This window comes from Gossypium hirsutum, chromosome D07, assembly GCF_007990345.1.
Source record: "Gossypium hirsutum isolate 1008001.06 chromosome D07, Gossypium_hirsutum_v2.1, whole genome shotgun sequence".
NCBI classification, from domain to species: domain Eukaryota; kingdom Viridiplantae; phylum Streptophyta; class Magnoliopsida; order Malvales; family Malvaceae; genus Gossypium; species Gossypium hirsutum.
Genome location: NC_053443.1, coordinates 11,965,832 through 11,989,980, shown reverse-complemented (window position 1 = coordinate 11,989,980; position 24,149 = coordinate 11,965,832). Strand labels below are relative to the sequence as shown.

Genomic DNA, 24,149 nt, shown 5'->3' with positions numbered 1-24,149 from the left:
CCTAAATTTTAAATTGTTCTAATTTAATCCAAAATGATTAGTATCACTCAGATGAGATCCTTCCGTCAGCTATTCTGACACTGTTTTCACCATTCCTTTCTTTTCTTTTACATAATAAATACAATTTTTTTTGTATATTAATTTAATTCTATTGCTTTTATAAAATTATTTTTTTAAAAATTTATATAACTAAAGACCAAAAAAGTCATATTTTAAATTATAAACAATATTTTATTACAAATAATTTATAAAATATTGAACTGATTTATAATTAATATTTTAATAATAAATTTTCTTTCTTCTATTCTTTTTTCTTATCTATTTCTTGTTTATTTTTTTATTTTTTAAAGGTACTTAAATTGTACATTTTTCTCATCCTTGGTATTTATTTTTTTTAAAAACCTAAACTAACTTTTCATGACCCAAATGACCCTTCATTAGAAAAAAAAAACAACCAATTAAAAGCTATCATGTGATAAAAAAACAAATAACCATTATGTTGTAATTAATGCATGGAATTTATAGCTAAATTACATTAGAAAAATGCATGCATGCATGCATGCATTTTTTATTTATTTATAAAGAAGGTCGTAACATAATAATTTTCAAGTAATTTAGCTATAAATTCATCAATGTTTTTATCTGAAATTCCACCTTCTTCGACCGCCTTTTTAGCCAAATTCTTCCATTTGATTGTATTCATCTTAATCTCTTTACCCTTTTCTCCATTTACGAATTCGTTTAAGCACCGCTCGATCGTCTCTTTCGTCGCTAAATCATTCTGATTTCGCCGACCCGTAATCCCAATGCCCCATATACATCCTCCACTAGCTTCGCATTTGTGATCTGATCGGTCCAAAACGGCATCTCCAACATCAGAACACCAAGACTCAACGCTTCGAGAACGGAATTCAAACCGCAATGGGTGAGAAAACAACATATCAAGTCGTGAGACAACACCTCGAGTTGATTGTACCAAGTCACCACCAAGCCTTTCTCCTTAGTTTCCTCTATGAAATGGGTTGGGAGTTTGGCCATTTCGGTTGTTTCCCTTACGACCCATAAGAAGTTACAATCGCTGCCTTTCAAGGCCAAAGCTAGCTCTTGCATTTGGTTGGCTTCCGGTAATGCAAGGCTTCCGAATGAGACGTACACGACTGAGCCGTTTGGCTTGCCGTTTAGCCAACTCCGACAAGCATCTGTCTCTGGATTGAAGAGATTCATGCCGTAGTCTTTGTCGTCGTCAAGTCGTTTGTCTAAATACATTGATGGAATTGTTGGTCCTATTGTCATTACGTTCCAAAAACTTGACATCCAATCCACCACCTAATCAACAATCAGTTAGTAATTAAGTTGATAATTATGAATGAAAATACCTTAATCCGAAATCAATTCAAATTTAAATTTAATTCAATCTAATTTGATCATTAAAATCAAGAGTCTAAACTCATCCGACCTATACTTTTGAATTAATCAAATGATTTGAATCTAAAATTTATCTAAAATCAAAAGAACTTGAACCGGTAGTCTAAAATAATTTGAACATTAAACGATCTAAATTTGAAAAAAAACACCTCAAGTCTCAAACTCAAATGATTCAGAATCAAAACAATCCAAACTTAAGACGAATCAAATCAAAGTTTATTCAAACCCGAAACTAAACAAAATCAAAATTATTCAAAAATTTCAAAACTCAAATTGATCTGATCCAAATTTTTCTAACCCAAAAACCAATCTTATTTACGGAATTGATAAGTGTATATGAAGTTAATAATTACCAACGTATATCTAACAATATGACCTAGACTCAGAAATTCAACTTATCAATCTGATTAATTTAGCCTAAAAGAAACAATTTGAAAATGGTCCAACTTGAACTTGAATTGACCCAAACTTAAAATGACCGAAACTTGAAATGATCTAAATCCAAAGTTACTTGACTAGATAACTCAAGCCTAAGAGTGTAAATGACTAGTACTCACAAGTTATTCAAGTTCAAGTCAAAAAAAAATTCAAATTTAATTTAGTAATTATTGGGCCAGACTCTAGCTCTAATAGTTCGAGCGGACAATCGAGTTGAATTCGAGCACTATAATACTCGATTTCAACAGCTCGGAAGCTTCATCAAGTTTTTCATTTTAATATATTTTTATATTATATTAAAAGAGCTTATGCTAGAACGAATTTAATCAAACTCAAGTTTGAACTTAAGTAGCAAAATAGATATATAAACTTAATCAAATTTAAAGTCGAGTAACTTAATTATGTCTTGAGCCGAACTCAAACTTAAAATTATTAGATGGATTAAACTTTGAAATTCAAATGAAGAATTTAATATTATTTTAATTTCACTCGGCTAAGTTACATTCCTACTTGAGTTTCAAACCGGAATAGTACTCAAAATTAATCCAAAGCAAAAGAAGTAGTATTAAGAAAGGACATACCTCCTCTAATTCGTAAAAAATGTTAAAAACCACCCAGTCAGCTCCATCTACGTTCTCAAACTGTTTCACAGTAACATCAAACCAAGCCGACTGCGGTTCATAATCAGAAATAAACGACGGTAGCTCCGAAACTTGAAGCAAAGGCAATTCAGGGAGTGAAACATTAACCTCCGGAAGCAGTGGCAGCTGAAGAATCCCCTTACTAACATGGTAATACACATTGTTGACAGCACAAGATTGGGTGAAAAACACAGCCGGCGGTATCCCAAACTGCTTTGCAACGTCCAACGCCCATCGTGAGAACCCTATCGTAGACAAGAACAGGACGATCGCCAGTATCGACGAGTTTCTTAGTTAAAGTTGCCAAGCTGTTAGAACCCACGGAACAAAACGTTTGAAGGTAAACTTTGGTGCTAGGGGCCTGGTTAGAGCCGCCTTCGTCGAAGCCGTCGGATATGGTTTCGAGGTCGGTGGAGGTGGTGGAGCATGGGTTGGGAAAGAAGGATTGGAGATGAAGACGCTGGTGACTAAGGTGGTTTTGATGCCTTTGGAGACTAAGCGTTTTGCGAAATGGGACATGGGGGTTATGTGGCCTTGGACTGGGATAGGAAGATTAGGGTAAATTTCTGGTTTTATTTTCTTCTCCCATTGTGGTCTCTCTTTTTACTCTCAGTTTTGCAGTTTTGCGGCTTCCCTGGTGTACATGTGTATATATATACTCCCCTCCCATAACGACGGCTTCTCCATTTCTCGTAAATAACATGGTAGGTAAGAACTATTAATTATTAGGATAAATTATATTATGATGGTTTTTTTTATATAGTTGTGATTCAATCTCTATAATTTTATTTTTACAATTAATATCTATTATTTAAGTCTAATTTTTTAATTTTAAAATTTGAATCCTATTAAGGTACCAATTTAAATAGGGGCTTTGAATTAATTAACCTAGAAATCAATACGGACTGATTAAACCAAGTAAAAATCAATTGAACCAGATTTTTTAATTATTATTATTTTTTGAATTCTTAATAATTTTTAATTGGACTAGTTGGACCAGCGAATCGATGATCAAACCGGGTCAGTCCAATTTAAAAAAAAATTACATAGTAGTTGTTAAATTTATTAAGTTTTATTATTTTCAAAATTTTATACATCAAATATATGAGAATAGATTGTATAAAACTATGATTCCATGCCATCCTTATCCCTTTGCAATAGAAGAATGGCAAATCAGTTTTTTTCTCCTGATTTTCAACTTTTTCCTATTGAAAAAATTCAAATGGAGAATTGGATTTGAATTTTTCAGTAGCAAAAAGTTGAAAATTCAGAGGAAAAATTTGATTTGTCATTCTACCATTGCAAAGGGATAAAGATGACGTGGAATCACAGTTTCATACAATCCATTTTGTTGGGGATCGACCCGATTAAGCAACGAACAAGTAAAAATAGCAGAAGAAATTGAGAATTTGAACACACAAATTTAACGTAGAAAAACCCCTCCAAAGAGAATAAAAAATCACAGGCAAAGATAATTTCACTATAATGGCAAAAGAAACGAATAGTACAAAAGATGAAGATAAAAACTAAACTCCAAAAACCCGAAAACAAATAACCCTCAAAACGTAAACACAAAAGTTCTAATATCTAATTGATGTATTTTATGAGGTTGTAAAAGAACATATTTATAGGCTAAATTCATAGGTGAAATAATAATAAAATAATCTAGACTAATCAGAGTTTGATTGAAACAAATAAATAGAATTTAACTGGAAGATTTTTTTTCAAATTTGACTGAAATATGAGTCATACTTAACACATTCTCTGCACAAGAAAGGATGGTATGAAACTGTGATTGAGTAAAATCACAATTTCATATAATCCATTCTCTGCAAAATAATTATATTTGCAGCTTAATTATGGTTTTAGTCCCTCCAACTTAAATTTTGAGATTTAATTTGGCATAATTTCAAGGATGAAACTAGAAATTTTGCATTAGGAGGTTGAGATAAATTATAAGCTAGAATATAAAGCATTAATGAGAAATTTTTTTAAAAACATGAGTCTAATTAAAATTTTTAAAGAGGAACCGCCGATTGATTTTTAGCTCGATTGACATAGGCATTGTTATCAATGCAGGAGGATATATGTAATACCCCCTACCCGTATTCATCGTCGGAATAGGGTATGAGGCATTACCAAATTTTACCGAATTAATTTTTCATTATTACGAGTTCAATACTATTCATTTATCAAAACATGTCATGACGTCCCTTGGTTGGGCCTCCGAAGCCCAAAACATACATCCAGACCAAATCGAGATTAAATCAAAACTGTAGAGGCCCAATTTACCCCGGGCCCGAAACAAAACTAAAAAAATAAAAAATATATCAGTCCATAAACGGCCCATTGGGGCCCAAAAACTAAACAGCACAGGGAACCCTAGGGTTCCCTACCCTTGCCTAGCGCCGCTGCTACCCATGTGCACCTTCAGCGTGCACCACACCCGAAGTCTGCCATCGCCAGCTGCGCCTTGCACCAAAATGGAAGCTTTCCGTCTCCATTGACTTCACCAAAACCTGCAAACAAGACAAAACAATAGAAGAAAACAGAGGCAAAAGAACAGTAGAATACAATAGAAAAAAAAAACAACATAATCGGCTATAAAGGCCGAACTAAGTGTAATTCGAATGGGGGGTTCTTTTTCTTTTCTTTCTTGTAACTTATTCACAGAAATAAAAGCAAAAAAATCAAAGGTGATTTCCTGGATTTTGGATTCCAATCTTTCCTTTTTCTTTTTTTCGTTGTATTTATTTTTTATTTTGATTTTTCAAACAAAAACAAAAAATAAAGATAAAGGAAAAGGGGAAGAATAAACTCACCTGAATCGGCCCCTGAATCCGACGTCGTCATCGGCTCTTCGCCGTCATCGAACGTTGGTTAAGGAAGGGACAGAGGCCTTCCGTTTTCTCCTCGTTTCCCCGTTTTAGAGCCTTGGTCTCTGAGCGTACTCCAACGTGCTGGTGGGAGACACCCTAGCATGGCTCTGGCCACCGGGCAGGGGAAGGCGTGATGGCGCCGGGGTTCCAAGGCTAAGCCTGGAACCCTAGCAAAGAAGGGAATTTCCCTTTTATTTCTTTTTGCGTCTCTCTGCAGAATGTAGCAGCAAAAAAATAAAACAAAGTCTTTAGCTTTTGTGTTGAAGTTTAAACGGCGCCGTGTAAAGGAAAGAGGGCTGTGCATTATTACCCTAATGGGTGTTTTACACAATTAGTCCCTCCAATTCTGTGACACATACGACGCACTCTTTTATTTCTTTTAATTTCGGCCACGTAATTTCTCGCCTGTTCCAATCTGGTCCCGCACAAACAATGCGCATACGGGATGGGGAATATTGCGCGATCAGTCCCTCCTTCTTAACGCGCATTTTACTGTGGTCCTTTACCCTTTTTTATTATTTCATTTAAAATCTGGCCCTAGTTTTTTTTTTTTGCTTTTATATTATGTCATTAATATTAGTATTTTACTATTTGCTTATTTTAATATTTTAAACTTCAAATTTTGTTGTATACATATACATGCATACATTGTTATAATATACGTACATAATATATACACCTACTTATATATATTTTTATATTATATAATCTATATTTTTTTATTTTCATATATATATGTATATACATACGTCTTTTTTATTTTATAATTTTAAGAAATATACATGCACACGTACGTTCTTATAATCTGTACATATATTTTATAAATCCTAAATGTATTTTTTTATGTTTTATCATTTTAAAACTATGTACATGCATCCATATATTTTATAATCTCGACATATATTTTATAATATATATATACGCATTTTTTTAAACTATTTACATATATACATGTATTATTTATCTTCATAACTTAAAAATATACATACATACATATATTTTCATATTTTCTATATGGTTTTATTTATCTTATGTATTGTAATCGTTGTTACTTGGTGTTATTTATTTATTCGCATACACTATTACTTTTCTAAAAATGCTTTAGTTCTACTTATTTATTTACTTGCTATTTTTTATATGTAATCGCTTGGTCATTTTCATTTTGCCTACTTAACATCTGTTGTTCCTCACAATATTTATGCTTACCTTGTCGTATTCATTATTATTTTGTTATGCATATTTTACACCGTACATCAAAAGGAAAGTTTTTCTAAATAAGGCAATATTTTACTTTTGGAAATTCGAGAAAACATGCCCTAAGGTGCTGGGTGTCGATTTTTCTCGTTCAACCAAATGGCTTAATATCCTTCTTAAAAATTTCAAAATAAGGCAATGTTTTGCGTTTGGAAATTCGAGGAACGTGCCCTAAGGTGCTGGGTTTCGATTTCTCGTTTAACCAAATTGCCAAATATCCTATTGAATTTAAATCCATGCCATTCGAGTTTTTTTTTAAGGATCGTATTTTAAATTTCTTTAAAGTTTTCAATCTTCGACCTAAGACATTAAGAAATCAACTAGGTACCAATTTTGGGCGTATCGAGGGTGCTAATCTTTCCTCGTGCATAACCGACTTCCGAACCCGTTTTTCTGAATTTCGTGGACCAAACTTATTGTTTTAATTAAATCAAACCTTTTATTAAAAACTACCACTTTTCGAGGTGATCCAATCACACCTTATCAAAAAGGATTGGTGGCGACTCCCGTTTTCGTTTTCATTTTCAAAACCCAAGTCGACCCCGTTTTCATCAAAAAAATGGTGTCAACAGAAACCATAAGAAATTTTTCGCAAAATCCCAAAGTTTTTTTTTTTTGAACTCAATATAACCCCTTTATAAATTTCTAACATTCCCTGCAATTTTAAACCGAGACTAATCCAACACAACCAATCCATTTCAACATATTTTCAAGATAGATTTAACATATTCACAAGATAACCTCATCACATACCAAAACCAAAATTTGTTAGCCATACCAATGGCTAACCATATATTCATTTCACATTAACATTTACTTTACTAGCTTATACATGTCATTGATTTCCAAAATAAAGTTTCTTTATATACCGAAATATTGAGGTTGATAGTGTGATGCGTCTCTGACCGAATCCGACCTCCGAGCTCTTAACACTACAAAACAGGGGAAAAGGGAACAGGGTAAACACTTTGTGCTTAGTAAGCTCGTGTAACAAGAATTATACTTACCTAATATTTTCAATACAACGCAATAAACATTCATACATCCATTCAATACATTATTCCCCTATCATGCACAAACTCGATATTCAAGTTAGTTCAATAATTTACATGTATCAATAATATATATACCATGATTGATGAGCTCATCAATTCAATGATTTCCATTCCCTTGTTATTTTTCCATATTTATCCCGTTGAATTGCTTGGAATTTCGATGGATTTTCAGGGGTACACTTTAGTGTACAAATCCGGGTCCGTCAATTCATATTCATGTGCGCACATTTCCATTTCAGAGAGCACACTCCTGCGAACCTCATCCTTACAGTGGGATTACCAGTCCAGGCTAAATCCTCTGTAATATAAACTCATATAGTATTGTCGGGATTACCAGTCCAGGCTAAATCGCCTGCAATGACAATTACTCTAATGAGCTTGGATCTGAATTACCAATCCAGGCTAAATTGAGACCCTAATTCGGATTACCCGTCCGGGCTAAATCTATTTTTCACATATTCTTAGGGAGGGCTATATCAAGATAGGATCACCCGTCCGGGCTAGATCCTTTTTACCGTCAATTCCTTTTCAGAGATCCATCAAATTTTCCTTCCATTCAACCTGGATTTATTTTCTCTTTTCATCAAGAATATCAATACTTCATCAATTATCATACAATAAACATCTAAATCATATTCACATCAAGAAAAATATATTTCAAGCATTTAAGAATATAATTCAAATTACACGAACTTACCTCGATACTTGTTCATAAACAAAAAATCTACTAATCCCGAACTTTTTCTTTTCCTCGATCTAGCATCGTACTTGAATTTTCTGGATCTAAATAAATAAATTAATCATAAATCTAATACATTTCATGTTCATATGTAACATTCTCTATAATTTCATTATTATTTATAGTGCATTCAAAGTTGTCTCACTAAGTCATAGTCACTAAATTATTTATATCTTGCGCTACGGAACTCCAAATTAAGATCCGCTAATTTTCCTGAAACTAGACTCACATATCTTCTTACCATAAAATTTTCAGAATTTTTGGTTTAGCCAATAAGTACAGTTTATTCTTTAAAGTTCCCCTATTTCACTATTTGACAGTTTCGACCCCTCTTCACTAAAAATTAATTATCTCATTGTACAGAATTTGGATGATGTTTCCGTTGTTTCTTATGAAAATAGACTTATTAAGGATTCTAAACATATAAATTATAACTCATTATCATTTTTGTACAATTTTTAATGATTTTCCAAAGTGAGAACAGGGGAACCCGAATTCATTCTGACCTTGTCTCACAAAATCTATTATATCTCATGATTTACAATTCCATTACTTACACCATTTCTTTTATAAGAAACTAGACTCAATAAGCTTTAATTTCATATTTTATTCATCCTCTAATTCAATTTCTACAATTTTTGGAAATTTTTCAAATATAACCTACTGCTGCTGTCCAAAACTGTTTTAGTGCATGATGTTAATTACCATTTTCCCCCTAAGCTTTCAATAAATGATAATTTCATCCCTGCTCAATTAACCTCTCAATTGAGCTGATTTTTCTCAATTAACACTTTATTATATCACTTTAAACTATTTTATAACCTTTGGAAATCAAAATTTTAGCACTAGACTTTAATTCCTAACTTTTTCACAATTAAGTCCTACAAATCAATTTCTATTGAAATTACCTAATAAAATCATCTCATATACAAATTAAAGCTTCAATTTCATGATATTTCATCATAAACTTCCAGCACATATTCATAGAAACTTTCAATTTCATTCATAAAATCAAAAACTAATGAATTTAGTAATAGGACCTAGTTGTAAAAGTCTTAGAAACACAAAAATTACAAGAAAAAGGCAAGGATTAACTTACTTGGTGCAAAAAGTATGAAAAATAAGCTTGAATAAACCCTTAGGATGTTTTTGTCTGATGAGAATGCAGAAAAATAAAGAGAATTCTAGATATTCTAATTTGGTCTCATTTTTATGTTAGTAAAATTTGTTATTTTCCTATTTTACCCTAATTTCACTAATTCTCCTGATTTTTCTCAGCTTATGCCGCCCAAAATACCTCCTTTTGGGCTTATTTTCAATTTATGACCCTCCTCATTTAACAATTGAGCTATTTAATTCTTTTAGTAACTTTTACACTTTTTTTCAATTTAGTCCTTTTCACTTAATTGACTACCCAAACATTAAAATTTTCTAACGAAATTTTAATACCATATTACTAACATTTCATAAATATTTATAAAAATATTTTTGACTCGGTTTTACGAGATTGAGGTCTCGATACCTTATTTTTACCCAATTTCTTCAATAATTTCTTTTTCTAACTAACCACTAAATCGGTAAAATTTTTCTATCAATATTTTCATATGATTTTCCTCTCATATCAATATTCATGCAAAAATATTAAAATAAATTTCTCTTTAAATCGGATTTGTGGTTACGAAACCACTGTTCCGATAACCTTGAGATTAGGCCATTACAATATAGGTTCGAGTGCACTGAAACACATTATTTACTTATTTATGGGCATTATTCATGCTATATCAGCTTATTATTTTCATATATTAGGGTCCGTTTGATTGCCATTAAAATGTTTTCCGTAAAATGATTTCTGGAAAATGTTTTACTTTTCTGTAAAATGATTTACTGGAAAATATTTTCTGGTGTTTGATTGAATCTGTGTAAAATATTTTCTGCTGTTTGACAGATTTCCTAAAAATATTTTCCGGAAAAGTTATTTTTTACATATATTAATATATATTAATAAATTTTTATATTTTAAATTGCTTTTACATATATTGCAATGATTTATTTATAATAATACTGAATTATTAAGCTACAATATTGATCGTTAGAAATTGAAAAAATATTATCCACAATGAGTACTAGTAATAATATTGAATAATTATAAATTGCTTCGAAACCACAATGAGACTAGAAATAATATTATCCAAATACATAATTAGTAGTACACCACATAGTAACAACATTGTCCAAGTGCATAATATTATACCACATAAATGTATCAATATCTTCAACCCTGAGAAAATTTTTGAAGCCAAATTTTTCTATGCTTCTTACTTTTAACTAAAAAAACTTTGGTTGTATCTTTAATTAAATTATAGAGACCAATTTGATATAGATTCTAGTTTGAGAATATACTAATCAGATTTTTCGTAAAAGATTTTGATATCGATTACTTGTAAATAAAGAAAAACGAATAAATTCACAAAAAAAAAGATAAAGAAAAACGAATAATCCATATTTCATTATGTTGTATCTTTAATTAAATTATTATCCATAAAGTTGGTAAAAATTAATTTTTTAGTATTGTTCGTGCATTAGTCGGTGTGAAATGTTTTAGTCAGTGTACACTATACGAATCAAAATTAAAATCAGTGTAAGAAAAAATTTTAGTTATTCTAATTTATTATTCAAACGACATCCACCAAGAAATGCAACCAAAACCAATGTACAACCTACTACATTAACAGAAACTGTGCCATTTGCTTAACCCACAATCTTTCCACAACCATATCAAGAAGCAGTTTTACACTCAAAGTGTTTGCACAACTATTTAAAACCATCCACATGCTATGAATTTGTTCTTGTTAGCTCTACCCCATTCTCTTTTAGCATCATTGGAATAATATCTCATAATTGGGATAATATCAACAATGCAGCACCGCCATATACGAAACTGAAACCTTAATAAATGAAATGAAATATTGAACTGAAATTGCATTATGCTCAATTATGACTATTTTCTATATAAGAGCGTGTTAAAAGCTATGCCTCCGAATGAGGCTCTACGGCACAAATGCAAGTTTCATTTACCAGCTTTTCTTTCACTTCTCACAACCAGTCAAAGATCCTCACCTTGGCCTGCTTTGGGAGGGAAGGCTTGAAAGATATGAAATGGCAGCAGAAGGTAAGACAGATACTTAAAACAGATACTTAAAAACATGAACCACAAATTCCTATATATGTAGCTGTGAAACAAATATTCAACTACTCTGGAGAACAAAGGTAAAGCAGATACTTAAAAACATGAACCACAAACCCTGCTTACGTAATGCTAGACTTAAAGCATAACAAGAATCATTTACCAGCTTTTTGTAACACCCCTAACCCGTCTCCGTCGCCGAATTAGGGTTACGAGGCATTACCGAACAAACACAACCATTTCTAAAACCAAACTGATCACAACGTGAAAATTTAATTACTTTCGCGTAGCTATTATAATTTACAATCAAAATGTAATTAACATCGTACTCAAACCTATACATGCCATAAGATTAAGTTCAAATATTTAACAAAATACCAAAAGAAGTCGATAGTGTGATGGACTATGCTGATGATCCCCGAGCTCGTAACGTGTCTCCAAAATCTATAAAAGCAAATGGATGAAAACAAACAGAGTAAGCTTTTAAAGCTTAGTAAGTCTACAGCATAACTAAATGTATATAAATATAAATAATATAACTCTTTAATCTAATTCACTGAGATTTCAATTAACACGAATACCTAATATTTATACATTATTGTACTCAGATCATTTTATTTATAGTCCAATATATATATACTTGTCGAATGCGATCAATTGATTTTATATTTATACCAAACCACATTACAACCGAATGTACACAACTAAGCATATATATCTATATTATACACATATCATAACCGAATATGTATGTATACTCATGATAAACATTAAGCAAATACAATTCTAATACATATGAATGAATGCATTCATTTTTTTTATCAAATACTTATAAACAAAGGTATATATATATATCTCGAATGCATATGTAGTTACTAATCAAGTATGTGTACCAAATATTTAAAAGTATATACTTATCAAATACAAAATCCCAAAGTAGATATATATATTTTACAAGTGCATAAGCCGAAAATATATAATCATCAAATGCACTTAGCCGAATGTATATATAAATATACTTATCAATTAAACATATCCAAAATCATATAATTATACACTTAATCACATACTTAAAAACAGATTCACCGGCATTTAGCCTGCTAGGCTTAAAGCCTGATTCAATACACTGGCACTTAGCCTGCTAGACATATAGTTTGAAATATTTCACCGGCATTAAGCCTGCTAGACATTTTGTCTGAAGTGTTTCACCGGCAATAAGCCTGCTAAGTTCTAAGCCTGAAAATCTCAATTTTTCCATATACAGAATAATTTCTCAAATATTTATTAATAGCAAACACACATTCATTGTAGTCCATATTCAATCACAAAGAGTTTGCAATTCATACATTCAATTAAATTCAAGAATCTGTACACGAATATACATTTTGATATATTCGAACTCCCAAGTACGTATTTAACATTTATACCTTAAAATATAATCAAGACCTATTCATATATATATATATAGATGTTCCAACTCCCTTATAACCACTTATTCGAAATTATCTGTACAATTACAACATACATACCTTCAATCAAACCCAATGTTTTACCTACATATATATGTTCGAAACTTATGTATACATATGTATTATACATATCTTTAATTTAAGCAAGAATTTCTACATGTATTTACTTACATATAATTGAATATTATATGCACATATATATATATATAACTCTCATACAACCAACCAAATTCAAGTATATATACATATAGATACATATATAATTATTTGAATATATATATACCTTATACCATTCATACTTTAACTTAATTCAAAAATATTTATATAAGCATATATATATTCGAACATTGTATATACATATTTATACCATTTATAATTTGAATTTATTCAATTAAATTTCTTTTAATTTTAGCTCAACAACAAACATAATAGATATACCTACATATATATTAATTTAATAACATTAAATAGCTGATAGACTTACCTCGAATATCAGCAGACGCGATAGACTATTCGATTGCTTTCGTTTTTCCCCGATCCAAATTCATTTTCTTCGTTTCTTGATCTAAACATAATCAAATTTAACTTTTTTATTCATCAAAACATTCAATTAAGTCCAAAAATACATAAATGGGAAAATTACCATTTTGCCCCTAACATTTTACACTTTTTGCAATTTAGTCCTTTTTGCACAAAACACAAAATACACAAAATTTGCCCATACCACACAAGGGCCGAATATTCATGGTTCTCATACAAGTCCACACATTGCATTTATTTCACATTTTAGTCCCTCAAAAATTTATTTTCACAATTTAGCCCTAAATACTCAAATTCATCAAAAATCCCAAGACAAAATATGTTAATCTAAGACATATCTTCCATTATTCATCGTCAAACATCACAAAACACAAATATTCATCAATGGAATAACTCAAAATATTCATTAAAATCAGAAATTCAAGCATGGGTCGGGTAGTATTCAAAGCAACGATCTCAAAAACGTAAAAATTATCAAAAACAGAAACCAAAGCGTACCTTAATTTTGCTATGAAAGTGCCGAAACTTAAAAAACCATGGATGGTTTCTTCCTTTCCAATATTCGGCTAACAAAGATGAACATATTCATCTTTTTATGACTTATTTTAGTTATAATATTATAATTTACTTAATGACTAAATTAACCTTAATTAAATAAATTATAAATTACATAACTTAAGGGCAATGTTGGCATATACCACCCACTAACTAAATATTGGTCTAATTACATCTTTAGACCTCCCACTTAAAAAGACAACTACAAATAGGTGCTTTTAAATTTTAACCTCTAACTTTTATTTTACGCGATTAAACCCTTTTATTAAATCGGACACTTAAACGACGAAATTAAAACACGAAAATTTCACACAATCAAATGCACACGAAATAAACACACAAAATAATATTAATAATATTTTTCTAATTCGGATTTGTGGTCCCGAAACCGCTATTCCGATTAGGGTCAAAACCGGGTTGTTACACTTTTCTTTCACTTTTCACAACCAGTCAAAGATCCTCACCTTGGCCTGCTCTGGGAGGGAAGGCTTGAAAGATATGAAATGGCTGCAAAAGGTAAAACATATACTTAAAACAGAATCACTTAAACCAAAAAAAAAACGAAGAAGCTAATTTCTTGTTCTTCAACATCAAATGTTGTAATTCTTTGAACATATTATTATCAGATGCATATACATATATACAAATCTGAGTACGAGTAACATAATATGGATACGATGAAGCATTGCACGAAATAGAACGTGCAAAATAGAATAATAAAACAAAATCGAAGTAGAAATCATTTTCTGAACGAGACTTAAATTTGCATTTCTTTTTTCATATAATTCTAGAATTTTCCTATCAACCAAACAGAGACTTAAAAAGAATCCATTATGATATAATACTCTTTAAGAATTGCATGAACAGTTAGTAAACGAGATAGTGACAAACAAACAGAAAAACACAGAATTTCGATCAAAAACCGAAAATCAAAAGAAAAAAAACACTTTGATCAAAAACAGCGAAACAAGCTTCGATCTGCTAAAAATACACTTAAAATCAAACAAAAAAAGCACGCACAGATCAGTGAGAGCAAAGGTGACATTTAGCATAAACAGTGGCCAAAATCTTTCTAACTATGGACAAGAAACCGATTCACAAAACTATGGAGAAGAAAATATACCTTTCTAAAGCAAGTCTGTGAAGAAAGTCTGCCCAAGACAAGCCAAACAACACAGCCAAACTAGCAGAAAACCCAAGCAAGATCTTAGACAAAAACAAGCAGAAAATCTCCAAATCAATTTATAAAAAGAAGAAGAAATCAAAGGGGAAAAGGAGCCCGAAACCAAATCAAGGGAGAACGAAAGGGAGAAGGGAGAACGAACGGGAGAACGAAACCAGATCGGTGTAGAGAGGAGAAGGGAGAACGCTGGAAAAATCGGAAAATGTCTTACTGATTCCAAATCGGTAAGACATTTTCCAAGATTAAAAGCTTCTTTTTCCCGTGTTTGTAATTGATTTTACGTGAGGAAAATATTTTCCTCCAATCAAACACTGGAAAATGGGAAAAACCAATTCAGAAAAATATTTTCCCCCTATCAAACAGACCCTTAGTTTTAAAAAAAAAGTCAATAACTTTAGTGCCCCACATTTTGAGGATTGAACCATATCTCGGTTGACACTATTGTTGCAACAATTAGTCACTTAGGCAAATATAATCTTCCAATTTAAAAGTTTGCGAGCGACCATGAATAGTAGAAATTATATTAAAAAATCGTAATTCAAAAAGTATAGGGATAAGAATTATTCAATTAGAGAACATAGATTAAATTTATATCTAGTACAAAAATCATAATAAAACCTAATTCTTACCATTTAGTATAAAATTAAAATTAATTGATTCAAAAAATTTAAAAACTAAAATTAATCACAGGTTAAATCCACCATTTATACAGCATGAAAATTCAACCTGTCATATTCTTATATATTAAAAAAAATTTGGAAAAGCACAAATAAACTTAAAAATCCAACACTTGAATATAATTGAACATTTTTCCTTCGGTAATTTGGCTTGATGTTGAGCTGCAGCCAAGGTCATCAATGGGAGAAGAGGCGGCTAATGTTTCTTTTTAAAGACTCTAATTAGAGGAGGGCGGCTAATAATGTTTTTAGATGCTGAAATGAGCAAAGGACGGCTTTCCCATGGTAATAATTTTGTTTTTTGATCATCATCATAATAAATTTTCTAAATTTAGCCTCTCCTACATTAGATCTATAAAACATAAAGTGTTCCCAAAATATTGTACATGAATCTATATACAAATATGGAAAAATAAGAAAAATGATAAATTACAAACACCTAACATGATGCCAATCACCTCTTCCTTTTTCTAGAAATATTCGTGACTGACATAGAAAAATCACGTGTCCTAGTTCGTTTTTGACCTGATTTTAAGCTGCAAAAGACTAGGATGGTGCAGTGTCATCATCAGAATCATAGTGTGGGTTCCCTTGAAATCCAGGAAAAGCTTGTTGCATCATTGGATTTACTGGAACTGGGAATGTTTGTTGCATCATTGGGTTCACTGGGACTGGAAATTTATGCGCAGAACTAACAATGGTTCGTTCGTTTATCGTCCCGACTTCCTTACAGACTCGATCGAGAACCGTAAGGAAATCCCTCACCACCATGAAGATTCTAAAGGGATGAGTTTCTTCCTTTGCTGAATTCCCATGGAAGTATTCAGTAATCTCCTTGACTAGTGATAGTGCTAGCCTTTCATGTGCTTGAATCCTTGGGATTTCCTGTTCAGCCATTTTCATAAACTGGTTCATTGATTCCGAAAATTTCTCTTTGCTCTCGTCCAACCCCATTGTTTCGTTTAACCGTAGGACGTCACTGATGTTTTCGAGGCCTCTAGAAAGCTTGGAGACATCACTACTGAGTGCCTCTGAATCCATTGCAGCTGCTTTTTTAACATTGGTGAGCTCTGAACTAAGACCTGAAACGACCTGTAAACCGAGTTTTCTACACCGAGCATCTTCGGTTAAAGTGGAGTTTGGTGTTTGGTTGGTATTCGAAAGACGAGCACCCTCAGCTCTTATGATTTCTTGCACGACGAAATGTAGGAGTGTTGTCTTACCATCAGCACCCTTGACATCAATAAGTTTAAGGAGTGTATCGAGTTTAACGGCTTGTGCATCGCCCCGATTCGTCCCAACATTCATCCGGTTCCCGGTCTTGAGTACTGCCTCTAGCAGCTTCAAAAACATCCTACTGTTTCTCAGTTCATCACAAGCCGCCTACGAAAAGGAAAAAAACACACAATGTCATTTTAGTCCATTGCAAAATAGATCGAACGATGGAATCGAGTCGAATTACCTCTAGAGTTTCAAAAGAGTTCTTAAGGTACTCAATTTCAGACTCGAAATTAGCTACGTACAACATCGCATCGACCCGTTTAAACGCAAAGGGTATATCGAGAACCATCTTCAAGAATCTCTCAGCTGGACCGAGCTTAACAGGTGAATCATCTTTATACTCCTTCAATTTACATTCTTCTTCCATTGTTGGTGCCATTCTCAATAAACTTTCAAGAAATCCAGTCCCAAGTGTATCTGCATTACCTGTAAATCACCATAGATATGAAACTTAGAACCAAACATTTCACAATACATATCATCTTATAATGCCATTTTGTACCTTCTAAAAGTGCTTCAGAAACTTCCTCCACTGTCACATTGAGTGCTTTCAATAAAATTGCAATGTTCTGTGCCTTTTTGGGATCCAATACTCTATTCTCTTCGTTTGGTAATGGAAGAACGGACCGCGGTGTCGTTTGATTCGGTTTCAAGTTCGGATTTACGACAAATAGTGTTTCGATCATCTCTTCATTCAACCTGCAGAAACCAAATTGTTAGAATCACATGGAAGGACTGAACTGAATTCAAGTAAAAGAACTAAACAAGTGGAATTGTTACTTGAATGAGCTTGATCTAAGGTGATCCCACACCATTTCACGACCAGAGCTAGCTCGTACTTTATCCCAATGTAATGGCTTTAACTTGGGTTTTAAACCTTCCTCCTGTTCTTCCATTATAAATGGTGTTGAAGAGGGTGTTAATGGAGGCAGCGGCTTTGATGTTTGTTGTGCAAAAGATACTGATGGAACTGGTTTTTCCCAGAGCCGTCGTTGCTTTGGAGGTGGAGGAGGTGGCGGAGGAGGCGGTGGAGATAAGATAGGTTTCTGTAAAGCTTTGTTAAGTCTTAAAGGAGATGATTCAGGGCTTTTTTCTAAAACTCTTTCTGGTGATGAAGAAGCTAAAGATGATAAAGAAGGGGCTTTACTGTAAAAATCAGGCTTCAATGGTGACATTTCTGGGCTTTCCTCGAAAGCTCTGTTTAACAATGGTGAATTTAAAGCTCTGTCTGGGGATGTAGAAGCTGAACAAACTGAAGGATCGTTGCCTTGAGAGTCTTTAGTACCAGGTGAAGCTAAAATCAATGGAGCTTTCATGTTTTGAACGAAATCCTTGAAGTTTTTAATCGATTCATCGAGCTTTTCGATCAACACTCTGTTTGGAGAAGACAGTGAAGGTGATGATGAATCAGGGTTTTCAACCAACGCCGTCGACGGTGAAGGAGGTTCCATGTTTGGATCGTTTGATTCTCTTATGAACACTCTATCTGGTGATGTAGAGATCAATGACAACGATGGAGACCGTATGGTTCCATTAATGGATGCATTTGAAACTCGTGGTGAATCAATTAAAATCATCTCCGGTGAAGCCTGAGTTTGCACGAGTTGAGGAGATTTCGGGTCGGGCCATCGCGACCTAAAACTAGCCGGCGGGGAAATACTAAGGGAACGAGACCTGGGCGGAGAACCCGAACTGGAAGATGAACACGAACAAGTACTACTAGATTCAATGGTTTTCGCCGCCGTGAAGACCCTTCTTGACCCGGATCCGGTTCCGGTCGAACTATCACGCCCGCCCAATGACACTCTTGGCGAATAAAACACCTCTTCTTCTTCATCATCATCATCATCATCTGTACCGTACTCTACTTCACCGTCCCGACAGTTCCGACCGGTGTTCTGTCGGGACAGAGGCGGCAATGGGTGGAGCTCCGGAGAGTACATTTTTGTCTGATCTAACTCGTCATTGCCCGGAGAGTCACCGGAACCGTCGTCGAACCGGCCTTGTGAGTTCACCACAGTTCCCAAATAAAGGAACTCGGAACTGGTTGTCGACGTTGTTCTCACCTTACGAGCACCGGCGGCATTGTTATTATTGTTATTGTCATTGTGGTTGTACTGGCATGCCCTACTGCTATTATCCGACGTTACGGTCTTGTTATCTTCAAAGCAGTCACGTCTCGGCCCACGTTGTCTACAATAGACAAAAACGATAATAGCGGCGACAATGGAGGCGGAAAGGACGGCGGCGATAGCAAGGATAACGAGTTTCTGGGAATTATGTTTGGGGGTGGGAGTGTGAGGGATGACAAGGGAGGAAATATTGGCGGGAAACGAAGCGAAAGTGGAAGGAGGAGGAGGCGGAGGAGCGGAAGGGAAGGAAGGGAAAAATGGGGAACCTGGAGGAGAAGTGGCGGCGGAGGAAGATAAAGTGTATTTGGGGTTGGGTGGAGATGGAGGAGGTGGAAGAGAAGGTGGTTCAGAGGAAAGAGTGGAGTATGGTTCATGGAGGAGCCTACGATTAGGAACTTGAAGTGCTTCACATGATGAAAATGACCACCATAAAAGGAAGAAGAAACAGCCGCCGGCGGCAGAGGAGGTGGAGGAAAGCATGGTGGTCTTTTGCAGGTTTAAGAGAAAGGAGACATGCAGAGACAAAGGGATTGATTCATGGTATCAGTTAGTAGTTGAAGTAGAAGATTTGTGTTGGGTTACGAAGAAATTTTAACTTAAAAAGATAAACATTAATTTAATTTAATTTAACAATAATTAATTTATGTAAAAAAACAATAATAAAATTTAAAATTTTTTTAATAAATGAGCAACTTATAAATTGAAATGATTTTGTTTCCACGAACAAAGAAATGAATCAGCTAAGATTGTTTTTTAATAACTTTTATAAATTTGTATAAGTATAATCACTGCATTTAATTTTTTAATTACATTTTTATATTTTTAATAAATTAGTCCACTCAAAGAAAATAGTAAGAGTGGTTTGATTGATTGATAAAAATTGTAAAAAAAGAAAGGGCGGGAAATGGAAATTTAAGACAGTTGATTTGCCGACAATTACGTCCCGCAAATTTAGGTCAATTTAAACGGTCGGACTTTCCACCTTTTCTCCTCTAGTCTGCCACTTTTTTGGGCACTTGGGGAGCTCTGATAAATTCACCGCCTGTCACTCAACCACCACCCTTTTTCTTATAAGAATTCTACGCTTAGTAATTAATATCCTATTTTAATATTTTAATAATAAGATAAATAGAATATTGAATTAAAATATTCCTGATTGATATAATATACAATAATTACATTAAAATATATATATAAGGATTACTTGCATCAATAGTTCTGAAACCATCGCTCATATTCTACATTAGTCCTAAACTTCAAAATATTTTACTTCATTCCTTAAAGCACTTGTTTGTATCAATCAGGGGTAGCTGGAGGCTGACAGGCACTCGCCCTCCTTAAAATAAATTTTTTTTATTTAGAATATTTGAAATTTTTAAAATTTTAAATTAATAAAGATAAAATTATATTTTAACTCCTATAAAAACAAAAATTTAATTTAATTTTTAAAAAATTATAAAGATAAAAACTATTAAAATGATGAAATTACACTTTTATTATCGTAAAAATTATAATTTAATTTCAATCCCCCGTACAAAAAAAATTTAACTTCTCCTTTGCTATCAATCAAATATTTCCATCAAGCTTTAAATACAAGTTTAAATTTTAACATAAAGCATTTTTTAAACAGAAATTAAATTGTAAATGGAAGACTGAACAAAGGCTTCGGCTCCTTTGATTAAAAGGAAAATTTTTCCTTAAGACCCTCCCAAATATTAAATCATTCCATTAAAGTCTCTTAGTTGTTAATTGAATGAAAAAAAAAATTCTATTTTTATTTCCTCTAAAAAACTAATAATACAATTTAATCTTTTTAACCAATTTTCAAAAATTTATAATTTTATCTAAGCCTCTAAGCAAAATTCTTAACTTTGCCCTTGATGCCATCAAATTTAGGAAGGATATTATATTAACATGCAAGATTCATGTGATAAATGCACATTTATTTGTAGTTTGTCCACATGTTTGATTTTAATCTTCACCTGTTTTATGATCTGAGCATAATTTTATTTTGGTTAAAGATGGTATTCAAGTAAAATCCTTTCAACAGTAACAACTTCAAGATTCAAACTTGATCCAAATACTTTGTAAAATATATCTTTTCTCACCATCAAATGTATGCATTTCGATTAGGGTCGTATTCTATGGTTACGATTTTATTATGTCTTTTTCATTTTGTCAAAAATCAATTTTACTGTATAGACACTTATAACTTCCCCCTTACGCCTTGCGGTAATGATTCTTCTGACATTACGACCTTCACCAAAACGACGCTGTCCATAGATCAAATTATTTCGTGGATTGAATTTTACTTGACTATCTACAGCTCCATTGTATGTGCCGAGGATAGAAGTTTCGTATAAATATACTGTCATGCTATTAAATATTTTGATTTAAATTCTTTCCGTGAAATTCACTTTTATTTCTTTCAACAACTTAACAATGATTTCAGTCAAATATTGCCTAAATTAATAAAAGAAAATTTAAATTAATATGAAATTATAAGATTGAGAAATAAAAGTAAATGAAATCTGAAGATAAAAGATGTGGGGTGGAGGGTGGCGTTAGACAAACTCAATTAATTCAATTATTGTTTAGTTAATAATAATGGTTAAAAGTCCCTTTAATAATTTATGTATAGATAAATAAAATAGCTCTTTAAGGTGTCTCGAACTCCTATGTGCCTACTGCCACTGGGAAGAATAGAAGGAATCGTACAAAGTAAGGATTGTCATTTTCTCTTTTGTTTTTTTCTTAAAATTTTCTTTGATTTGGGATTTGGTTAGATTCTTGTACGTACAAAGCTTTAGGATTTAGGAATTTAATATTTGGTATTTTTTTAAAATGTGAATAATAATATCTGACTTTGTTTATGGGTCAAAATATCTTGGTTTAAAATTTTCATTTATTAAAAGATAAATTTACAAAAATGGGTGGTCAATAAATGTGTGTGAAAAATAAAAGAAAATTATTACGTATAATTTTATTAAAAAATTTACTTAATTGGTATTTATTTATTTATTTATGGATTAAATTTATTTGTTTTAAATGTTTAACAAAAATAAAAAAATATTTAAAGAAATAGAGAAAAAATAACAACAAAATATTATACATCAGATTATAAGACTTTTTAAATATTTTAATTTTTAAAAAATTAATCTCACAATCCAAATTTTAATTATTATGATTTAAAATTTAAAGTTTAAATTGGGTTTTTAATTTCGAGTTTATATTTAAATGAAAGTATTAATATTTATTTATGAGTCATTCCCTAATTTTTTATTTCATAAATAATGAGTCTTGTTATTATTTAGTGATGGTATATAAATAATCACCTTAATTTATTATATATAAATTAAAACTGTGAAAATAAATATTATTTAGTGTCGGTGCAGTTGTAAATCTTAAAGAGCATTCAGACGTGCTTTTTGAAGGTTTTCATTTTATTTTGTATTTTATTTTTTGCAATTCCCTATAAATGCTTTTCTCCCTTTTTATTGAATTTATCCAAATTTCATCAATTATTATTATTTTTATAATACGCTTTATAAAAATTATTTTTTTAAGTACATTTACCTTTACTAATATTATTCCACTTTTAAGGCGGTTGATGGTACTTGTTATGGAAGCTCTTGCTGTGACATGACCTACTTAGTAGGAGTGGCATGTTGGTAGTGACGAGTAGAGTCGTCATTGGTTGGATTCGGGACGACTCCAATAAAATTTTACATTCGATTGATAGGTTAGGATTTGATTTGAAAAATAATTTTAAAATTTCACTTGTATTAAATTTTTTCTATTTTTTATATAAAATTTTTTAAAAATATAATATATCAAAAATATTAAAAGAAATATTTTCCATCAAATTAAAAAATATTTATATTTAAATAACACTAAGATAGGTACAATTAAATAAGTAAATGTCTCTAAAATAATATCAAAATTAACAATAGGACAATGATTATACAATATTAAAACAATAATAATAAAATAGTAGCAACGTAATAATGAAATTGCAGCAAAGCAGTGAGGAAACAACAACAAAACAACAAAGTTTTTTTTTTTCAAATTTGTACCAAGCCTGGGCCAAAAAACCTTCCGAGACTCGACTCGTTTTCAAAACGAGCCTTATTTTTTTCCCAATTTCATTTTTTAAGTTTATATTTTTATCTAAATCTTCCCACTTTTTGAACGGAAGCCTGGTCCATGAAAAGTCTAGTGATGAGATAGGATTCTTGAGTTATATATTTTATTATTTTTTTGAATTGAATCATTATGTGTTCCATTTTATAATATTTTTATCTTCGCATTGAATGAAATATATTCTATTTTAAAAAGAAGAAAATTTATTTTTTGTTTATATTGTTCTGTACCGATACCAATGTATTAAATTAACACGTATCAATCTTAAAGATAAAATAGCAATATATTAGTAACATTTCGATTCGATTTTGATTTTGGATTAATTTGAATATAGGATAGAATTAAAAAAATCCATGAGATGCATATGATGAAGTTTTGGGTACATATCATGTATGCAAAGCAAATAAAAAAGAAGGCTATAATTTGAATAATCTAATAGTCTATACTTTATATTTTAGGTATACATGTATGTAAATAAAGCAGAGCAAAAGGGTATAATTTCCAACAAAAGTAGTAAATTCAATCCCCAATTAAATGAATAATAAAGCTAATTA

At 31.9% G+C, this 24,149-nt stretch overlaps 2 protein-coding genes and 2 long non-coding RNA genes across 4 annotated transcripts; all 4 read right to left on the bottom strand.

Annotated features, from left to right (window-relative positions):
- Positions 1-771: 771 nt before the first annotated feature.
- LOC107956006 (UDP-glycosyltransferase 74G1) lies at positions 772-3,023 on the bottom strand. The gene is made up of 3 exons (XM_041096808.1): positions 2,837-3,023; positions 2,445-2,749; positions 772-1,326 (listed from the first exon to the last, which is right to left on the bottom strand). Exons 1-3 carry the CDS (start codon positions 3,021-3,023, stop codon positions 772-774), a joined length of 1,047 nt encoding a protein of 348 aa, XP_040952742.1.
- A 1,648-nt stretch (positions 3,024-4,671) lies between these two features.
- Positions 4,672-5,613, bottom strand: LOC121203390 (uncharacterized). The gene is made up of 2 exons (XR_005916130.1): positions 5,327-5,613; positions 4,672-5,023 (listed from the first exon to the last, which is right to left on the bottom strand). It is a non-coding gene; the product is annotated as an uncharacterized lncRNA (long non-coding RNA).
- A 6,402-nt stretch (positions 5,614-12,015) lies between these two features.
- LOC121219397 (uncharacterized) lies at positions 12,016-15,727 on the bottom strand. Its single transcript, XR_005916129.1, has 4 exons — positions 15,303-15,727; positions 14,644-14,686; positions 13,569-13,649; positions 12,016-12,059 (listed from the first exon to the last, which is right to left on the bottom strand). It is a non-coding gene; the product is annotated as an uncharacterized lncRNA (long non-coding RNA).
- A 595-nt stretch (positions 15,728-16,322) lies between these two features.
- LOC107954009 (formin-like protein 1) lies at positions 16,323-20,168 on the bottom strand. The gene is made up of 4 exons (XM_016889456.2): positions 18,101-20,168; positions 17,823-18,019; positions 17,502-17,746; positions 16,323-17,422 (listed from the first exon to the last, which is right to left on the bottom strand). The coding sequence occupies exons 1-4, from the start codon at positions 19,930-19,932 to the stop codon at positions 16,586-16,588; spliced, it is 3,111 nt and encodes a 1,036-aa protein (XP_016744945.2). The 5' UTR covers positions 19,933-20,168; the 3' UTR covers positions 16,323-16,585.
- Positions 20,169-24,149: the final 3,981 nt, after the last annotated feature.

Excerpts from the sequence above, each read along its gene's own strand:
- LOC107956006 (XM_041096808.1), bottom strand. The coding sequence starts at position 3,023 with ATGTCCCATTTCGCAAAACGCTTAGTCTCCAAAGGCATCAAAACCACC. Across the intron at positions 2,750-2,836 it reads ACCAAAGTTTACCTTCAAAC|GGTTCTCACGATGGGCGTTG; the intron begins GTTTTGTTCCGT and ends TGTCTACGATAG. Across the intron at positions 1,327-2,444 it reads TTTTTTACGAATTAGAGGAG|GTGGTGGATTGGATGTCAAG; the intron begins GTATGTCCTTTC and ends ATTGTTGATTAG.
- LOC107954009 (XM_016889456.2), bottom strand. The coding sequence starts at position 19,932 with ATGCTTTCCTCCACCTCCTCTGCCGCCGGCGGCTGTTTCTTCTTCCTT. Across the intron at positions 18,020-18,100 it reads CTTAGATCAAGCTCATTCAA|GTTGAATGAAGAGATGATCG; the intron begins GTAACAATTCCA and ends TGGTTTCTGCAG. Across the intron at positions 17,747-17,822 it reads TTCTGAAGCACTTTTAGAAG|GTAATGCAGATACACTTGGG; the intron begins GTACAAAATGGC and ends GGTGATTTACAG.